This window comes from Carettochelys insculpta, chromosome 2 (assembly GCF_033958435.1).
Source record: "Carettochelys insculpta isolate YL-2023 chromosome 2, ASM3395843v1, whole genome shotgun sequence".
Lineage (NCBI taxonomy): Eukaryota > Metazoa > Chordata > Testudines > Carettochelyidae > Carettochelys > Carettochelys insculpta.
In genome coordinates this window covers 275,672,393-275,692,733 of record NC_134138.1, presented here as the reverse complement: position 1 = coordinate 275,692,733, position 20,341 = coordinate 275,672,393, and the positions used below count along the sequence as shown (strand labels likewise).

The 20,341-nt window shown below is 58.8% G+C and overlaps 1 protein-coding gene across 1 annotated transcript in view; it reads left to right on the top strand.

The window, feature by feature from the left end:
• Positions 1–8,666, top strand: part of LOC142008183 (tumor necrosis factor receptor superfamily member 16-like) — a 42,343-nt gene extending 33,677 nt beyond the window's left edge. Inside the window, exons 4-6 of the mRNA XM_074985255.1 lie at positions 3,734–3,989; positions 6,614–6,759; positions 8,362–8,666. Of these exons, the coding sequence (XP_074841356.1) occupies positions 3,734–3,989; positions 6,614–6,759; positions 8,362–8,666 (707 nt within the window). The remainder of the gene's footprint in view (positions 1–3,733; positions 3,990–6,613; positions 6,760–8,361) is intronic.
• Positions 8,667–20,341: the final 11,675 nt, after the last annotated feature.

Here is a 20,341-nt window from a genome sequence, read left to right as displayed (position 1 = left end):
CCTGATATGGGATGGATGGTCACCTTGGAAGAGAAGCTCAGGCTGCAGCTTAGGATCATAAATTACCAGAGCTGGAAGGGACCTAGAGCGGTCACCAGGTGCAAGCCCCGACCCTCTCAACAGGGCCAGACACTGTCTAGATCCCCCCGCTAGATATTTATCCAAGTTGTTCTTCAGCGTCTCCAATGATGGAGATTTCCCCAACCTCCCTAGGCAGTTTATTCCAGTGTTCGACCACCCTGACAGGTGGGAAGTTTTTCCTAATGCCCAACCCAAACCTGCCTGGCTGCAGTTGAAGCCCGTTGCCCCTTGTCCCACCCTCAGAGGCCAGCTCTCCGGATCATTACCCTGTCGCGGCGAGCGGGCTTGCGTGTTCCAGTGAACCTGAGAGAGCGACGCCGCAGGGAGTCTCGTACTCCCGGCAGGGTCACCCATGGCGGCAAGGTCAAGGGGGAGGGTCCAGATGAAGAATGATCCCAAATGTCCTCAACAGCAGAACGGGCGGAGGATGGCGAAGGTAACGCTGCAGCGGCTGTGAAGGTGGATGAAGGCTGCGGTGGACAGGAGGCTCCCAGGGGTCATAGATCCCACGCCATTGGGCCTGAGACTTTGACCCATCAAGGATCGTGCGGTGGTTGCACGGCAACAGTCCCCCCCACGTTAAAAGAGGCCACGCACAGGTGTCTTCCTCTGCATACGACTCTCTTAAACTTCAGCCCTACAGTGACTGGAGACGGGTGACCGGAGCAGGACTGTGAAATCTGGAAGCTTTTAGTCATGGACCAGCACATAGGCGGTGGATGTGCATCATCAGTCGTTCCGTTTCACCAGCTGAGGTGGTAGAATAGTCCAGCTGCTGCATTCATGACTGAGCAGCCCTATTTAGGATCCTCTCTGCTCACCCCGCATGGGGAGGGTGTTAGAAGAGAAAGAGAAGACTGAGGGGTGATTTAATAGCAGCTTTCAACTTTCTGAAGGGGAGCTCTAAAGAGCGTGGAGAGAAACTGTTCCCAGTGGTGTCAGATGGCAGAACCAGGAGCAATGGTCTGAAGTTACAGAAAGAGAGGAGCAGGTTGGATATTACGAAAAACTACTTCCCCAGGAGGCTGGTGAAGCATTGGAATGTGTTGCCTAGAGAGGTGGTGGATTCTCCATTCCTTGAGGTTTTTAAGCCCCGGCTTGGGAAGGTCCTGGCTGAGATGACTTAGTGAGGGTTGATCCTGCTTGAAGCAGGGGGCTGGACTAGATAACCTCCTCAAGTCCCTTCCAGCTCTAGGATTCTAGGATTCTATGAAAAGGTACCCTAAACGTAGCGCTTTTCAACCCCCCCGACCGGGTAACTGTCCAGTGGGTTCACCTCTGTGGTAACAATTGAAGGGTAAACTTTGGAATGTGGACTTCAGACCAAAACCGCCCCTTCTGTGATAAGACCTACGGCTCCAGAATCGGGCTGGTCAGCCATCAACAGACTCACAAATAGGAGGGTGACATGAAGACATCCTACGCGTTATCAAGTGCCTGCCGAGAGAGAGAGCTCAACAGAGGCTAAGGAGAAGAATTTTTCTCCCTTCTACTTGTAACAACTTTTTAGATACTTGAAAGCTGCTATCATGTTCGCTTCTCTGCCTTCTCTCTTCCCAACCAAACAAACCAGTTCTTTTCATCTTCTCATTTTCTAGACCTTTAATCATTCTTGTTACTCTTCTCTGGACCTTCTTCAATTTCTCCACATCTTTCTTGAAATGTGGGGCCCAGAACTGGACACAACACTCCAGCTGAGGCCTAATGAACGCTTTGAGCAGCGCGGAAGAATGACTTCTCGTGTCTTGTTCACAAGATTCCTGGTAAAGCATCCCAGAATCAGGTTTGCTTTTTTTTTATGCAACAACATCTCACATACTTAGCTTATGGTCCACTGTGACCGCTAGATGCCTTTCTGCAGTGCTCCATCCTAGGCCGTCCCCTCCTATTCTGTACATGTACAACTGATCGGTCCTCCCTAAGCGGAGTACTTTGCCTTTGTCCTTATTGAACTTCCTATTTGCCGCAGTCCATTTCTCCAGTTTGTTCAGATCACTTGGTGTTCTGCCTTACCAGAGCCTTTCCCCATTCAGTAGGGGCCAGATGGGCAGCTGCCCCTCCTGCAGAGATCAGCCCTTCCCAGCTGCTTTCGTTCTTTCCGCCTCCCCCGGCGGAAGTTTTAGCAGGAAGCAGACAGGTTTTTGTGGCTCAGGCACTCGACTAGGGATGCAGGAGAGCCGTGTTCAGTTGGTCGTGGTTCCCATCACTCTCTGTACAGCCTGGAGCAAATCATATAATTGCTTCCTGCCTCAGTTTCCCAGCTGCAAACTGGGGAGGATGACTCCGGCCAGTCCGTTTTGCTTGCCCTCCCCTCTTCATGTTGGCAGGGTTGGGGTAGCCGTGTCGGTCCCAGCCAACGTGCCTGTTAGTTTCTTTCTACCAACATGCAGAATAAATTTTGCATGCTGGGAGGCATGTGTGGATGCGCACCACCAGCCGAAACACACGTTGTGGGCCCTCTGAACGCCATTTGAATCACGCCTGGGTGGCTGCCCCAGTGCTGAGCTTACAAGAGAGGGGCCAGATGAAGTGGGGGGAGGTTTGAGCAACACAAAGCTCTTCTTAGACCAGGGCATGACCCTCCAGCCAAGCTCCACCTTGGCATGTTACACCCTATATAAATTCCTCCCCCGCAGCATCAATGGGCACGTGGAGCCTTCTTCACCCCGTCCTAACCTGCTGCGTATCGTGGTGCCGTGCGCTGCTCTGCCCCAGTACCAGCCGCATTTCGCAGGAGGCCAAGTGAGGCCTGCCCTGTGGAGGACCCAGTTGTCCTTTCGTGGCGTGACCGTTACACCGTCGACTTAGCACAGTGATTCCTGAGTCATGCCATAGTGAGAGGCGTCGGAGCCGTCGTCTGAACTGCACGTCAGCATCCTTTGCAAATGAACATCACACACACACACACACACACACACACTCTCTCTCTCTCTCTCTCTCTCTCTCTCTCGCTCTCGCTCTCGCTCTCGCTCTCTCTCTGCCTTCCAACGCATTGAAACAGCCTGGACATGCCGCCACAAGAATACACGTTAGCCACCCCCTTACCGGAGGATTTGCTATAGTTCTTCGCAAACCTTATTAACCCCCAAGACCCGCCTGGGAAGCAGCTTTTGCCTCAGACTCTGGTAGGCCTCCCCTCCCCCCACCACCAGGAACATTTTTTGCTTACAAAAAGTTTTCCCCCCTTTTTTTTAATCAACAGTTCTGTTGAAGATGTTGGTGTTTTTGTCAGACCCTCTGCCAAACGTATTGGGTTTTGACAGTCCCAAGATGAAACCGTTTTCCGATTAAAACGCCTCACGCCTCAGCTTTTGGTTGCTGATGATTGCAACACCAAAAAAAAAAAAATCAGTTTTTGGGGGGTTTTTAAGGCCAACTGGGAAACTTTAATCAAAGTGAAAATTTTGCCTGAAAAATGTATTTCTGATGTGCCAAAAAAGCTGTTTTCTGCTGGAAAAAAGTTTTGAGTGAAAATTTCCCCTCAGACAGGAGCCATTGGGCACATGAGGGAACAGTCCTGGCTGCTGATTTCAGGGGGTTGCTGTCTCATGCTAGACCCCCAAAATGGTGGTGCCTGGGAAGCAAGGGGCGAGCCTGGTTCTTTGTGTCTGTTCTCAGTGTCTCATGTTGGCCGTGTCTGCCTGCATTGCAGATCGAGAGCTGCAGATCCTGAAGCGCACGGAGGGGGACGCCCGCAAGGATTACCCCAAGAAGCCCCCGCTGTCTGGTCCCCGCAAGGATCACCCCAAGAAGCCCCCGCTGTCCGAGTCAGAGGGCAGCGCCTCCCCCAGCAACTCGTCCGAGTTCGTCCCGCCGGCGCCTGACAACAGCAAGAACATCATCCCCGTCTACTGTTCCATCCTGGCCGCGGTGGTGGTGGGGCTGCTGGCCTACGTGGCTTTCAAATGGTACGTGCGGCTCTGCTCGCCGGGCTGCTCCCACTCAAGGGAAGACCAGGCTGATCTTCCGGGATAGCTCACCCCCTCGTGGCTTGGCTGCTCCCACTCCTGCTGGGGACCCCTTGCAGGTCTGACCCCGCTGGGTCTTTGAGTCCTGCTGGGATTCCAGTTCCAAGCCCTGAGCTCTGGGGATGTTCTCCTCTGACCCCGAACTCTGTGACGGGCCAGATCCAGAACACCAAAGCCTCCAAAACTCTGGGGAAGTCCTGATTCGGATCCAAGGCCCCAGGTTAGACCCATTTCTGTGAGCGCCGGGTCCTGGCCCATGGTGCCCAATGCTCGTGGTAGCAGGACACATTCATCTTCTGATGAACTTTGCATCTGAGTGCTCCCTTCGCCTGTGCAGCTGCAGAACCAGGCAGGCCCAGGCTGGCGCGTGACAGGCTAACAGCAGAGCGAGACAAGTTCCTGCCCCCCACTGCCCCCGGAAGCCCCCAGGCCTGCAAGGTAGGGCAGCAGTCCCTGGGGCAGGGCAGGCCCAGCAGGTGCCCCCGCTGCAGTGGGCACCTGCTAGGACCCAGCGGCGGAATGGGATTAAACCGCATGTGGGGCGCCGTGGGTGAAGACGTGCCCGTCTCTCCCTCTGTGCCCGGCTGCTGCTGGGTGGGGGCTAAGGGAGAGGGTATTGCTGGGACCTGGCTGAAGGGTTTCCAGCTGCTGCCTCTTGGGACCAGCAAGGCTGAGGACTGTCACCTGCCCAGCCTGGCCTGGCCCGTTCTGCCTGGGTCCGGGGACTGATTTTGCTCCGGCGCCACAGCGCCCTGCTCCTCGGCCCACTGCTTTACGTTCCTGGTAGTCCACTCATGCTGGGAGACTCCAGAGCCCACACAACCCTCCTCCCACCCTAGAGATCATAGACCCCCAGCCCCATAGATCATATCCCTCCTCCCGCCCTAGAGATCATAGACCCCCAGCCCCATAGATCATATCCCTCCTCCCGCCCTAGAGATCATAGACCCCCAGCCCCATAGATCATATCCCTCCTCCTGCCCTAGAGATCATAGACCCCCAGCCCCATAGATCATAACCCTCCTCCCGCCCTAGAGATCATAGACCCCCAGCCCCATAGATCATATCCCTCCTCCTGCCCTAGAGATCATAGACTCCCCCTTGCCCCATAGATCATATATCCCCCAGCCTCTCTCCTGCCTAGAGATCATAGATTCCCCAGCCCTTCCCCTGCCCTAGATGTCATAGACCTCCCCACCCGCTGCCCATAGATCATAAATCTCCTTACCCCTCCCTCTGCCCTATAGTTGATAGTTCCCATGGACGTGCCCCTGCCTTACAGATCACAGACCCCCCCCCCATCCCTCTCCCGCTCCATAGACCATAGACCTTCTCATCGCCCTCCACCCCACCCCACGCCTGTCGCTGCTCCTGCCCCATAGATCTCCCCTCCCTCCTTGCTCACCCCACCTTCCTTTCCCCAAGCCTCCCTCTGTCTGATGGTGAGTGTGTTTGCACGACTGGTCCCTTTGCCCCCTCGAGGTGAGGCTCCCCCGAGCCAAGACCCACAAGTCCCACAGTGAGCAGTTGGCAGTGGGGCCTGTGCTGGGCAGAGGGCTGTGGCTCTGCAGGCGTTTGGCGGCTCAACGCTGGGCTGGGATGCAGCAGACCTGAGTCTCATTCCCCTCTCTACCACAGGCTTGGGTGGCACCTGCTCAGCGAGGGCCAGGCTGTGATGCTTGTGCTCAGCCAGAGCAGTAGGCCTGGGCCAGGACCGCATTGTGCCAGGGGCTGTACAAACACAGCAAACACACAGTCCCTGCTCCAGCACAAGGCCTTTTGCGCCTAGAGATATTTGCCCCCCTTGCCGCCATGCATCTACTGTTCTCCTCCTCTTCGGCCAGGGGGTGCCTGGTCACTCACGGGGCCAGTCCAGGGGGGAGCGGCTACCAGACACTCCTAGATCACTGCCTGCTCTCGCCACCCGACAGTGCCAATGGCGGACGCTCAGCACCCACAGGGTTGGGCCCGAGTTGCCTCTGGCTGGCTGGAGCACAGCAGCATCCAGTTTCAGCTGCACTTGGGGCCCCCGTTTGATTCTGAGCTCTCTGAGGCACGCAGCGTCTATCAGGCATGTACAGCCCCGAGCGCAGTGGGTGCCTGGATCCTGGTCTGCCAGCCCTAGGCATGACTGGGAGAGCAGCGCCAACGTAATCAGAGCCAGCCCTTGCCCCGCCAGTGTTAGAGAGTGTGGCTGAGAACCAGGCAGGAGGTGCTGGCCTGAGGATGCAGTGGATCCAGCCATGTCTGGGGTCTGCGGGAGCCGGGGCGAGCCGGGGTGGGACGCACCATTGGGTATTGTATGGGCGCCTGCAGAGAAAGCACCTTTTCTCCTGCGCAGCTGTGTCGGAAGCTCCCACCGGCTGCATGTGCAGGGCTCAGACAGCTGAAACCCTGCCGGGCAGTCAGTGCAGTTGCTCAGCTAAGCCGACACTAAACTTGGGATGCAAAGGCAGAGTATTAACCCCCAACCCGCACACACAAGGGTCCCCCACCCACTGTTGGCGCTTCTTCTTCCCTCTCAGCTCGGGACTAAGCCAACCCTCTCTCCGTCTCCCCCACAGCTGGAACACCTGCAAGCAGAAGCAGCAGCTGGCCAAAGCCCGGGCTGGGGAGCTGGGCGCCTCCCCCGAGGGCGAGAAGCTGCACAGTGACAGCGGCGTCTTCCTCGACACCCACAGTCTGCAGGAGCACCACCCACTCAACAAGGGTAAGGGTATCTCTGCTGCTGCCTCAGCCCCACCCTACACCACCCCAGGGGGTCATGGAAGATCATGGGATCCTGGTCGGTCTTGCCCCGGACCCTGGCAATTCAAAGGGGCCTGGCACTCCCAGCCACTGCCATTGCTACTGCAGCAGTGGTGGCAGCTAACACCCCATAAGAACATAAGAATGGCCGTTCCTGGGTCAGACCAAAGGTCCGTCCAGCCCAGCATCCCGTCTGCCAACAGTGGCCAGTGCCGGGTGCCCCAGGGGAGTGGACTGAAGACAATGATCAAGTGAATTCTCTCCTGCCACCCATCTCCAGCCTCTGCCAGACCGAGGCCAGGGACACCATTCCTGCCCCCCGGCTAATAGCCTTTTATGGACCTAACCGCCATGAATTTATCCAGCTCTTCTTTGAACTCTCTTACAGTCCCAGCCTTCACAGCCTCCTCTGGCGAGGAGTTCCACAGGTTGATTGTGCGCTGTGTGAAAAAGAACTTTCTTTTATTAGTTTTAAATCTGCTACCCACTAATTTCATTTGGTGTCCTCTAGTTCTTATATTATGGGAACAAGTAAATAACTCCATCCCTTGAGGTTTTTAAGTCCCGGCTGGACAAGGTCCTGGCTGGGATGACTTAGTAGGGGTTGATCCTGCTTGAAGCAGGGGGCTGGACTAGATGACCTCCTGAGGTCCCTTCCAGCCCTATGATTCTGTGTTTCACCCTCTCCACACCACTCAGGATTTTATACACCTCTATCATATCCCCCCTCAGTCTCCTCTTTCCTAAACTGAAAAGTCCCAGTCTCTTTAACCTTTCCTCATACAGGACCCGTTCCAAACCCTGTCATTTTAGTTGCCCTTTTCTGAACCTTTTCTAATGCCAAAATATCTTTTCTGAGGCAGGAGACCACATGTGTACGCCGTATTCAAGATGTGGGCGTCCCATAGCTTTATAAAGGGGCAGTAAAATATTTTTCATCTTATTTTCTATCCCTCTTTCAGTAATTCCTAACATCCTATTTGCTTTTCTGACTGCCGCTGCGCACTGCATGGCTGTTTCCAGAGAACTATCCACGATAACCCCAAGATCTCTTTCCTGATTGGTTGTAGCTAAATTAGCCCCTGTCGTATTGAATGTGTACTTGGGTTTATTTTTTCCAGTGTGCATTACTTTACACTTCTCCACATTACATTTCATTTGCTCCCCCGCCCCCCCCGGCCCCCTTTGAATTGATGCTGGAGTGGCACTCCACACAGCTTAGGGGTGGGCATGCCTTGGTCTGGATGGTGCTAAGGCGGCTGGGTGGTGCCCTTGATCCTGCCCCTTCCGGGGGCACAGACCTTCACCCCCGCCCCCAGCCCCATCTAGCTCCAGGCCTGAGGTGGCTTCCAGCCCTGCTGGGGAGGGTTGTGCACTGAATGCCCAGAACCACTTCCTGTAGTACCCAGGAGGTCTCCTGGCCAACCATGGGCCTGGCCCAGCTCAGCTCATCAGACCCAGCCTAGGGCATGGTGCTGTGAGCTGCTGGGCCAGTGGCTGGAACAGGAGCCCAGGCACGGGGATCTCACCAGCCCTGATGCTGGCTCTGCCTGTTCCTTCGCAGCGCCCAGGCCTGAGCCCCGGCTATACAGCGCCCTGCCGCCCCACAAGCAGGAGGAGGTGGAGCAGCTGCTGGAGAGCGCTGGCCACGGCAAGGACTGGCGCTGCCTGGCCAGCCAGCTGGGCTACGAGGACGAGGCCATCGACACCTTCGGCCGGGGCGAAGCCCCAGCCCACACTCTCCTCTCGGACTGGTCTGCCCGAGAGGGGGCCACGCTGGAGGCCCTGTGCGCAGCCCTGGCCGGCATTGAGCGGCCGGACGTGGTAGAGAACTTGACCTGCCCGGCGGAGGCCAGCTCGGTGGTGTAAAGACTGGGGCAAGCTGGGGGGCGGGGGAGGGGGAGGGGGCGGAGGGGGGTGCATGTGCCTTGCCAGAATGGCACTTGCTAAGAATTGCAAATGGCAACCAAAAGGGGGGTAGTGGGGGGGAAGCAAATTGTTACTCATAAGGGAACTTTGGAAAAGGAAACGCAACAAAATCAAAAATCCATGGGGCAGTGGGTTTGGAGGGGGCAGGCACAGCACTGATTGGACGCTGAGGCATTGTCTCCTACTGGCTGGAATTGGGTGCACACACTGCCCCCTGTTGGTTGGAATTGGGCCTGCAGGTGCCACATGCTGGCTTCTATTGGCTTGGAATTGGACCTGCGGGTACCATACGCTGTCCCCTGCTGGCTGGAATCGGACCTGGGGGTACCATGCACTGCCCCCTACTGGCTGGAATCGGACCTGCAGGTACGACGCACTGCCCCCTGCTGGCTGGAATCGGACCTGGGGGTACCACATGCTGTCTCTTATTGGCTGGAATCAGACCTGCAGCTATCAGCCACTGCCCCCTGCTGCCTGGAATCGGACCTGCGGGTACCACACACTGCCCCCTACTGGCTGGAATCAGACCTGCGGGTACCACACACTCTCCTACTGGCTGGAATCAGACTTGAGGGTATCAGACACTGCCCCCTACTGGCTGCAGTCAGACCTGTGGGTGCCACATGCTGTTCCCTCAGGCAGAAGTTGGACTACCAATGGGGGGGGGGCCCAGTACTGCCCCCTACTGGCTGCACTCAGACTATGGCGCTGACATGCTGCCCCTACTGGTGGCAGTCGTTGCCCCCTACTGGTGGGAACTGGACCTGGTGGCACGCCCCACTGAGGCAGTAGGGGAGACGTAGGTTAATACCTGAGCAGTCTCTTAGCGCCAATGGCAGGGGCCTGGGCTTCTGGCACTGAAGGCGCTGGGTCCTGGCCCTGCAGTAGCAGCTGGCAGCTATGCTGGTCGCAGCGCTTGGAAGAGTGGCAGCCCCGGGGGGGGCGTGCGTGCGCGCGCCACCTGACAGCCTAGCAGGGAGAGGCTGGCAGTGCTGGAGAGGGTGGGATGTTGGGGGGGGGGGGGGGGGGCTTGTGCTGTCCCCTAAGCCTGCCCCCCCCCCACACACACACACACCCCCGGGCGCCTGGCTGGCCTGATGTGGCTCCCACCTGCTCACATGGTTTCAGCCCCTCCTGTGGCTATTATAAGCCATGGAGCAGCACTAGGTGTGTTCCCCTGTGCCTGCTGGGGGGTGCAGGCCTTAGCCCCTCTCACCCCACCCCACCCCACCCCCCCCACTCACAGAGAAATGCCTGTGCCACCCGGGCCTCTCTGCAGTGGCTGATTTGTTTCGGGGTGGGGGGGTTGGGTTTCAGACGGTGCCCTCCCCTCCAGTTGTCCACACACACACACACACACCCATAGCCCCTTTGGGGAAGGCAGGGTCCCATATGCTGTCCCTGCACTGCGAGTAGCAAATGGGCCACGGTGTTGTGCTGAAGCAGCTCGTTAGCGCCGCACAAGCGGAGCGCCTGCTGTGCACAGCCGCGCCCCCCCCCCCCCCAACCGTTTGGTGCGATGCACGACTGGCGGAGGCGGCTCCTGCAGCGCATGGGCAGGGCAGCTCAGGCAGTGGTGCCCTTGAGTCACCAGCAGTGTGCGGGTGGTGGGGATGCCCGGCTGTGGGGGCTCGGGTGTCTGGATGTGTTGCCACTGGCTTTGAGGGGTTCAGCCCTGGGGCTCAGTTGCTGGCAGGGCCTGGCCCTGTGCTATACGGGGGCTTTGAACTAACTGAGCAGACCCCCCCGCCCCCCAGCAGAGAGGGAGCAAGGGGGGGGGGCGTGTTACTCAGCTGCTCCTTTCCCCAGTTCCCCCTGCTCCCAAGAGGGCTGCTGTTAAGGGGCAGCCGTCCTGGGCCCTGGCTCCTGGTCACCATTGTGGCTGCTGGCCCTTTAAATCCCTGCTGGAGCCGAGCCCCCCCCCAGCACTGACGGGCTGGCTGGAGGTTTCTCTCCCCTGCCCCGCCTTGTCTGTCTGAGGCCCTGCCCCATTCTAGGGCCTGGAGCTGCCCCCTTCCTTGCCCAGCGCCCAGCAATTCTATTGGCAGCCCTGTAACCCCCCAGTGGGCTTCCGGCCCCTGGTGCTGGGCAGCACTGGCTGAGCTGGGCACAGGACATTAGTGATAGGTATTTGCTCCAAGGTACCACCATTGGGCAGTGTCCCCTGCCCCACAGAATGCCTGGCACAGCCCCAGGAGGTCTTCCCCCCCCGCCCCGTGGCCTGCGCTCTGTGACTGCCCCACCGCCTGGTCAGCCAGGGCTGCCGTGTGCCCCAGGCCGACCCTCAGCTGGGGCAGCTGCCACTGACTACCCCAAACTGGCCCATTTCTGCACAGCAGCAGGAAGGTGCAGCTTGCCCTGGCCCCCGTGGGCCTGCAGGGTATGGCTCTGCCTTAGCTGCATCCCTCGTTGGGCACTGAAGGCACACCCAGACCGGAGCCCCTGGCCCCGAGCTAGTGTGTGCCTGGCAGGCCGACAGCCATGTGAGCAGCTCTTGCTCCTCTCTAGAGGGCTGAGACCAGCCTCCAGGGCTGCCCAGCAGCCACGGGAGGGGAGGCCGAGTTGCACCTGGCCAGGGAGTGGAACCAGCCTGCTGCTTGAGAAACCAGCCTCCTGCTCAAAAGCTCACAACGTTCCCCTGTGGCATGAGTGGCCCAGCCTCAGTTCCCTGGGCTCCAGCTGTTCCGGAGCTCAGCTCAGCCCAAGGGCAGCGGTTGGCAAGCATGGCTCCCACTCAGGACTGGAACAGCCTGCCGGGGCCAGCCCGCAGGCACTGCCCTGGAGTTCGATGCAGCAGGCCCTAGGCACAGTCTTTGGGGACACCCCTGCTACACTATGGGGCTGTTCCCAGACACGCTCCAGGAGGTGATGGTTTCTGCGCTGCTGCAGCAGGCTGGCGAAGCACTAGTATTTGCACGAGCCTGAGTAACACGTGCCTGCACACCAGCTTTCACCTGTAGTGTACGCACGCTGGGCTTTTTTCTTGTTTTAGGCAGGTTGCTGGTGCATTGCACGAGGGCCCTGCCTGCTCTAGTTTCGTATTGTTCTCCCTCTAGTTGCGTATGACTCATGCCACGGGCATAATGCTCACATGTTACAGACCAACTGCATTAAAAGCACCATCTGGTGACCTGCGTCCCTTGGGAGCTGGGCTTTTGGGCAGGGGAGTAGAGAAGCATTCTGAGCCGATGAAACCCTAGACGTTAGCTGAGGAGCAAGGCACATGCTCGCCAGCCATTAGCAGCACCAGCTGCAGCAGGAAGCAGCTGCTGTGAAACGTTTCCTCCTGACCCTCTATAGCTGCAGTTGGCTCAAGCCCTGAAGCATGAGGCTGAAACCAGCCCCGCCCGTGGGCCTGGCTTAGGCCAACCAGCAACAGGTGCTGCCTGCATGCTGAGGCTCTGGGGCAGTGCAAGGCCTGGGAGGTGGCTGAGCGGGTGACCCACATGGCCCTTGCAGCGCAGTATTTTGCCTTGGTTAAAGCCCCACTCCCACCCACATTTGGGGTGGCAGCTGATGGGACTCAGCTGCTCATGAGTGTAAGTGGGAGCAGCAAGCCATAGCGCTTGTTTCCTTGTGGTGGGTGCCCCCCACCTAACGATCAGCCGTGCCAGCCATCTGCCACATGCAGCCGGCTGGGAAGAGCCTCAGGCGGCCGCTGGCGACCCCGCTGGGGCAGCCTCAGCCCTCATACATCCTGCAAAGGGCCTTACCCACGGGCTGGCCCAGCAGGTGGGCATCAGGGACCTCTGGGTGCAGGGCAGGCATCTGAGGTACCCACGCAGGGCTGGTCAGCTCCCTGCACTCTTGGCCAAGCATGCAGGGGGGATGTCGGGTGCCTGCTAGGTACCAGCGAGGCTGCCAGCCAGCCGGGGTCCAGCTGCTGCACTCTGCTGGCCTGGCACAACACAGCTGGAGCCCCACTACTGGCAGGGTGCTCCAGCGTGGGGGAGCAGGGGACAGGCGAACACCCGTGCAATGACAGGGCCCTAGGCTGAACCAGCGTACTCAGCACCTCCCCATGGCCCTAAAGTCTGCGCCCCCCTGGGGGTGGGGAGCTCAGTGGGGCTGAAAGCTGCCCAGTGGCACCTCAGTTGTACCACAGAAAACCAGAGTAGGGATTGTTGAGGCGGGGCGGGGGAGTGTCTTCTGGGTCAAACGTAAAGCCAAGGCCCTCCACCTGGGCTCATAGCATGAGCCGGCAGCTCACCCCAGCCACCACCTGGTTTGGTCACCATCGCCTGCCTCCAAGCCCCGCTGGGAGTCCAGTTATGTCTGCTAGCGCCGGCTCCTGGAAGATAACAGCCTACTACTGTGGCTGGCAGATGGAGTCAGTGCTTCAGCTCACATAAGGACCCTGGCAGCAAACCAGGGTGCTGCCCCAAACTCCAAGGGCCATGGTGTGGGCGCTTCCCCACTCCAGCAGCTGCTGGCTCTGGGGTGGGGATGGGCTGACGCTCCCCCCCCAGCCAGTGGGGCAACCCCTCACTCAGGGAGGCAGGAGCGCTAATGTACCATGTGGCATCCCCAGGACAGCTCCAGTGCTGGGCAACACCTGCCTTTCGTGTGCCCGCCCCTCAGGCCAATGGAGGTGACGCGTGTGGGGCTGGCGAAGAGCCCAGCTGCAGAGCTGTGGAATTGGAGCTTCAGTGTCAGCCAAGGACACCCCCCCCCCACCCCCCAGGAAAGCTCACAGCCCCCCCGCCACCCACACCCACACCAAGACCCATGCACTGCTGCTACCCCACTGGCTGGAGCCTACGGCATCAGGTATCCTCCAAAAGCAGGCGCCTCCTGACCCTGGGACAAGCCAGGCCCTGCACTGACGCACTCACAGGCTGTTAGACCAAAGGCCGGGGGGGAGGGGGTGGCAGCTCAAGGTGCTAGGCCTGTCCCCAGCCCTGGTGGTTCCCCAAACCCCCTGTGCCCCCGCTGTTCCTGCCAGGGCCCAGGCTCTCATGAGAGCAGGCAAGGACCCCAGAGCCAGGCCTGGCCAGCCACCTCGCCTGCCATGCACAGGCCTGCGAGTACCTGCTTGCAAAGTGCTGGAGGCCAGCACATCAAAGGGAAGAGGCTGAGCAGCTGGTGCTAATGGAAACCAGGCTGGGAAACTGGAGCCCGGAAGGAATGCTGGGCTGGCAACGAAGAAGGGAGGGGCAGGACCAGGCCTAGGAGAACCCTTTCCCTGGAGAGTCAGACAGGGTGGCCAGTCGCACTAGCCAGGCTGATGATTTCCAGAGCCAGGAGCTCCTGGACCTGGTTTACATGCGTCACGAAATAAACACATTGAACATCACCTCGTCCTGCAATGCAGCCACCTCTGGGGCAGGACACAGCAGCTAGTTAGCAGCACAACATAAAGCTGCACAGGAAGCGTGCGCCAAGCACTGCAATGCAACCACTTCTGGGGTCGGACACAGCAGCTAGTTAGCAGCTTGCCGTAACACTGCACAGGGAGCACACACCTAGCCCTGCAATGCAGCCACCTCTGGGGAGGGTGCCACAGTTGGTTAGTGCAGCAAGCGGTTATAGTGGAGGGCCCAGACAGAGGGCCTGGAGGGTGGAGGTGGGGTGGGGGGTTACATTACACCACGCAATGGGATCATGTTGCTTGCAAAGGCAGTGCTCCTGCAGCTGAGAAGGGGTGGGCAGGCTGATGCTCATGGCTGGGCACAGCACGGGTCCACTGGCCAAGCAGAGAGGCCAGGGGGGTGCTTGTGTCACTGGGGTGTGATTAAAGCCAATGGGAGCCTTCCCAGGGACTCAGCAGCAGGTCCCGTTCGTGGGCGGAGGCTGAGGTGGGGAGGGAATGAAGAGGACTGGCCCAGCCAGCGTCCCTGGCTCAGCCCCAGTCCTGGTGGAATGCTCTGCACCCTGCCAGCCTGGCGCTCTGCCCAGCTCGCAGGGCCAAGGCTGGCTGCCCCGACAGGCTGCAGCGAGGCCAAGACTGGTGACAGTGGCAGTGCCGTGCGGGGAGGCCGGCCCTGGGGCTGGGGTATTATCCAGCTGCATACAGGCCCACAGGTGCCCCCCCGTGGCCAACCCCAGCTCAGTGGCACAGCTGAAGTCCTGGGGGGCCCTGGTCCCATGCACCCTTCCCCAGGATCTGTGCGTAGCTGTGAGCAGACACTGTTCAGCCCTGCCTGCTCTGGGTCCCCTCCGGAAGGGGCCAGCTGGAAGTTGATGCCCCCCCCAGCCTCTGACACACTAGGGCTGAGCATCAGGCCCAAGGCAGGAGCCAAGCTGTGCGTTTCTGCCCTGCAGCTGCGGTCAGTACAACTGTGCCCACGAGGCCCAGTTGCTGCCCAGGCCATGGGTCCATGCGTCGGGCACGTCGGTGCTGGGCTCAGCTGCAGCCGGCTGGGAGCAGGCAGAACCCCACAACTGGGCTAGAGGCGGGTCAGTGGCGGCTGGTGATGGGAACACGGGGGGAGGGCATGCAGACACCCACCCCCAACCCAGGGCTGGGCCAGGCCAAGCCATCCCTGTGCCCCGGGCTCCACGTCTCTCTTCCCTGCCCTGGCTTGCCCCACTTCTCCCCCCATCAGGGTGGCCTGGGGACCTAGCAGGGCCGGGCCCCCTTCCCTCCACGGGCAGCAACTGGGAAAGCCCAGCAACATGGCCCATCCCACGCTGCACGCTGGACTTCCGCTGTGGGTGCCATTCCCGCCCCGCCAGCTGCTGGCTAACCCCTTGCCACTCCTGCCCCGGTAGCTGGGGCAGGTGCCCGCTTATGCCCCACCCCTGTTGCCCAGAGCCGGCTGCGGCTTTGCTGGGCGCCACCTCCAGCCTGCAGCCAGAATCAGGCCACATGGAGCTCCGCCACTCACCTGATCGCAGCCGCAGAGTCAAAGGTCGTCATCGGCACGGGGGGGGTGGGCAGCACTCAGCCGCTGCTGCCTCTGGGGTCCGCGCTCAGAGCGCCGGGCCTGTGGGTCTCTGCTGCGCGCACACAGCTGCCCCTCACTGGGCCCAATGGGAGTCAAGCGGCGCCCGGAGCTGGGCAGGCGACTTGGCGGCTGTGCCGAGATGCGCTCTCTGAACGCAGCGCAGGGCCTGCAGCAGGGGTGGATGCGGCCCAGGGAGAGGTGGTTTCCCAGGCGGTGGCAGCCGGTGCTGTTGCAATGGAGGCGACCTTCCGTGGGTTGCTGGGTGAGGGGTGGTTTTGCCGAGAGCTATTGCAAGCGGCAGGGAGCTCTCTCTCTGTCCCAGGAGAGCACCGTGGTTTGAGCCGGGCCTGTTAAGCGCACAGGTGCAAGCTCAATCCTTGAGGAGGCCAAGAGGTTTGGGGCAAATGAAGGGGGTGGGGAAAAAGTCTGCTGTGGATGATGCTTGGACTTGCCAAACAGGCAGGGGAGCGGATGCCAGGACCTCCTGAGGTCCCTTCCAGCTCTGTGCGATGGGCAACCCAGCCTGGCATTCAGGTGGCAGTGCCGGAGCAAGGCAACGGCTTGCCCTGTTTGGAGCCCCTTATTGAGGGCTGAGGCATGGCACGGGGGGAACCTGCCTTTTGCGACTGCGGGTCCCCCAGCCGTGGTGGGGGCAGGAACCGGCTGGTGCTCGCCACGCCCGAGGCGCGCACGAGCCCGACCCGTGGAGGCGGCGCCGAGCCGGCCGGGCTGTGCCAGCTGCTGCCGCTGGGCCCCAGGGGGGGTGATGGGGGCTGGAGCTGGGGGCTGGGCTCTGCCTGCGAGCCTTGCGGCTGGTGCACCATGGGTCAGGGAGGATTCAGGCGCCCATCTGCTGCGCAGGAATCCCTTTCAAGGGCCCAGGAATGCTGGTGTGGTTTACGCCGCCAGAGTCGCTGTGGGGGAGGGTTGAGAGCCCTGGGTTGGGGGGCGGACTGGGAGGAGGAGGGAGCTGGGGGGGGGGGTGATGGGTGGCAGAGGGCGCACAGCACCGGTGGTTTGGAGGGGAGCGTCCCTGAGCATAGAGGCGGAGGAGAGATAGCTCAGTGGGCCGAGCGTCGGCTGCTAACCCCAGGGATCCAAGCTCAGTCTTTGAGGGGGCCATTTAGAGCCTGGACTCAATGGCCTCCCGAGGTCCCATCCAGCTCTATGAGATGAGGGGCCTGCAGGGCCGGTCCACGGGGGGAGGACAAGGTGGTTGAGTTGTGGAAGCCACTGGCCTTCAATGGGCACCGGCCTCCTACTCAGGCTCCCTGCAGGGTCCTGACTCCGCTTCCCCCTGGCTTCCAGGGAGACAGGCTGAACCTGGCCAGCTCTGTGCTGGGGCCAAAATGGCTGCTTGCGAGACTCCGGGGGGTGCAGCATGGTTGCTGCGGGCGTGACAGCAGTGAGGGGCGCTGGATGGACTCACTAGGAGGTGGGGCTGGGCTGAGGCCCACAGCCTGGGGGCGGGGTACGTCCCTCTGTCTGCTCCCCTCCTTCGTTAGCGAGCCGCTGCGTGTACTCAGCCACAGGCCAGAGACGTGAGCTCGGCTGGGCCGCCGGTGCCCACGGCTGGGCCGCCGGTGCCCACAGCTGGGTGATGATCCAGAGCCCAGGCCCGCCATCAGCACAGGACAGCCTATCGCTGCCCGGCTCAGCCCAGACGTGTTCCCACCCAATGGGCGGGAGTCGGGCCCCACCCTCTGCGGAGCCACGGACCACCAGGCTCAACGAAGGCACAAAGGAACCAGCCTCCCCTGGATCCTGGGCTCAGACCGTATTTGTCTTGTGATTGGAAAGCGGCTCTGGCTACCCGGCCAGGCAAGAATTCAGGACAGAACGTGGCCAGGCCTTCAAGAGTCCTCCAGCTGGGAGCAGTCACAGGATCCATCGACCAGCAGGGAAACGGCTTTCAATTCAGTCCTGTCGAAGGAAACCTGGGGATAAACAGATTTATTCCCCGCAGTCCCGTATGAGAGCTTCCCCCTGGCCAGGCCACAGGACAGCTACTGTGGTCTGATTCAGCACTGCCACCTTGTGGTTACAGCTTTGCCGTGTGATCTGACTTCTCTCATTCACGCCTGGTTGAGGTGTTAGCTGCTTGCTTGAAGAGCTCAGGCACTGTTGCCCTGATACTTGGGATGGTTCAGAGACAACGCTTCCCCTGCTGGGCTCCCCATCTGCGCGGACCATCGTCCTTGTGAACCACCCTGACCTTCCCCAAAGATAGAGAATCCAGCAACGCCAACAGGACAGGCGGCCGTGCAAGGGCTGAAGACGAAGAAACCCCACAGGAAAAGAAAATGGAGGTGGTTTAAATTAGCGAGGAGGCATAGAGAAGTATTGAGAACAAATTAGACCAGGAACTTATGCAGATGCTCTCTCATAACACAAGACAGCCCAAGATCAGTGGAACTGAAAGGCAGGCAGCAAGTTTAAAACTGATTCAAGGAAATAACTTTTTAACCTCACGCAGAAGTAGCCTGTGGGACACTCTGCCACAGGCTTCAATGGTGGAACAGGATTCATATTGTCAAGCAGAATCCATGAGGTGCACACCAAGAAGGGCCAGAGAAGGTCCGTGTCACACGAGTGTTCTTTCCTTTGTTTTAGCTTCATGTTCCAGCTGGACATTTCCACACTCAAAGCAGCAAGGTCTAATACCAGCAGCTGTGGGTGAGCTTTAATGCTGGACACTTAGGCTATGTCCAGATTGCAGCCTGGAGTTCTCCCAACATAAGTCTGCCATTCCAGGAGCCTTCTGTTGACATCTCAGTCACCCTTTTTCCACTAGGAAGATGGAAGGTGTCAGCAGAGGGGTGTTCCTGACATTTGGCCCCACATGGATGGGCCAAATGTTGGGGAAGCCTCTCCCGACAGAACTGTAGGCAGGAGATATGCAAACACAGTGCGCTGTTTGCGTATCTTCTCCCGATAATTCTCAGCAATCTAAACGTAGCCTTACTCTGCTTTGCATCTGCCTCCGGAACCATTACAGAGCCAGCGCTGGACTGGCTCCAACGTAAAGCACATAAGTCGACTTCGGCTCCGATTCAGCAAAGCACAGAGCTTGTACTTAAAGGTAAGCACATGCTCTGCCAGGCCAGGGCCTCCAGGTCTGACAGTTGCTGTATGAAGCCAGATGCTCTTCTAAACCACAGCGGTGAAATCCTGCTGCGATTGGAAGTGTAGCAGCACAGTGTAGGGCTGAGGGGAGGGTTGAATGATCTCCATTAGCCTTAAGCCAAAATACTGACTCACTGTCTCAGAGCTGGCTATGCATGCTGGCTAGCAGAGGTTTCCCTTTTTAGCTCAGCTCAGCCATGAGCTAATACCATTGGCAGCGAAGGGGCTCCCACCTCCAGGAGCAATGTGAGCAAGTGAAGATAGGATGTCCTTTTGCTGATCCCATTTGCAGTTTATATAAAGCATCGGGAGATGCCACTCAGCCTTGAACAAACAGAGCACTTGTTCCCCTCTTCCAATTCAGTGAAGCACTCGGCTGTTCCCCTTCCCCTTCCCTCTGTGACAGCTGCTCATGTTGTCTTAGGAGAGGACTGGTTTACAACATCAAGTTCTGGATGTCCATTCGCAGGGGAGAGAACACATTCTGGTGGATCATGGAATCCTAGGGTGGGAAGAGACCTCAGGAGGTCATTGAGTCCAGGCCCCTGCTCAAAGCAGGACCAACCCCAACTAAATCATCCCAGCCAGGGCTGGGTCAAGCCAGGACTTAAAAACCTCTAAGGATGGAGATTCCACCACCTCTCTAGGTAACACATTCCAGTGCTTCACCCCCCTCCTGGTGAAATAGTTTTTCCTAATATTCAACCTAGACCTCCCCAAATGTAAATTGAGAGCATTGCTCCTCGTTCTGCCATCCCTCACTATTGAGAAGTCTCTCTTCTTCCTCTTTAGAGCTCCCCTTCAGGGAGTTGAAGGCTGCTATCAAATTGGCCCTCAGCCTTCTCTTTCTGCAAACTGAGACTGAATCCCTCAGCCTCTCTACATAGGTCACATGCACTGGACTGGGAGTCAGAAGACCTAGTGTCATCATGCACATATGTCCCTCAGTCACTTCCCCCTCACTCCATTTTGGAACAGGGACCATGTCACCATGCATGTGTAAGCTGCTCACAGCACAATGGGGCCCTGACCTCAGCTGGCGCCTTTAAATGCTCCTGCACACACCGATCAGTTGTGATCCCAGCCAAGAGCTATCATGAAAACAAGGCTGCTTGGCTCAATTCTGCCATCTGCGCAGGATCCACAAATCTATCTATGGTCATCAATAGGTGGCTGTCAAAGGCCTAAGAGCTCAGAAGAGACTCTGTCTCAGAGATAGGTGCTCAGGCCATGATGTCAGGAGGGCTGGGCTCTAAACCTTGGGTCTGCTGCTGAATCACCACAAGAGTGCAGCAAGACAGTTACTCTGTGCCACCGCTGTCCCATGTGCAGAACAGGGGCTATAGAATCATAGAACTGGAAGGGACAGTCAGAGGTCATCATGTACTAATGGAAGGACCAAGCACCCATCTAGACCCTCAGTGATAGATATTTGTCTAGCCTGCTCTTAAATATCTCCAGTGATGGAGATTCCACAACCTCCCTAGGCAATTTATTTCAGTACACCTCCAAACTGTCACTATGGCCCCTAGGTCCCTTTTCACAGTACTCCTTCCTAGGCAGTCACTTCCCATGTTGTGTGTGAGAGATGGATTGTTT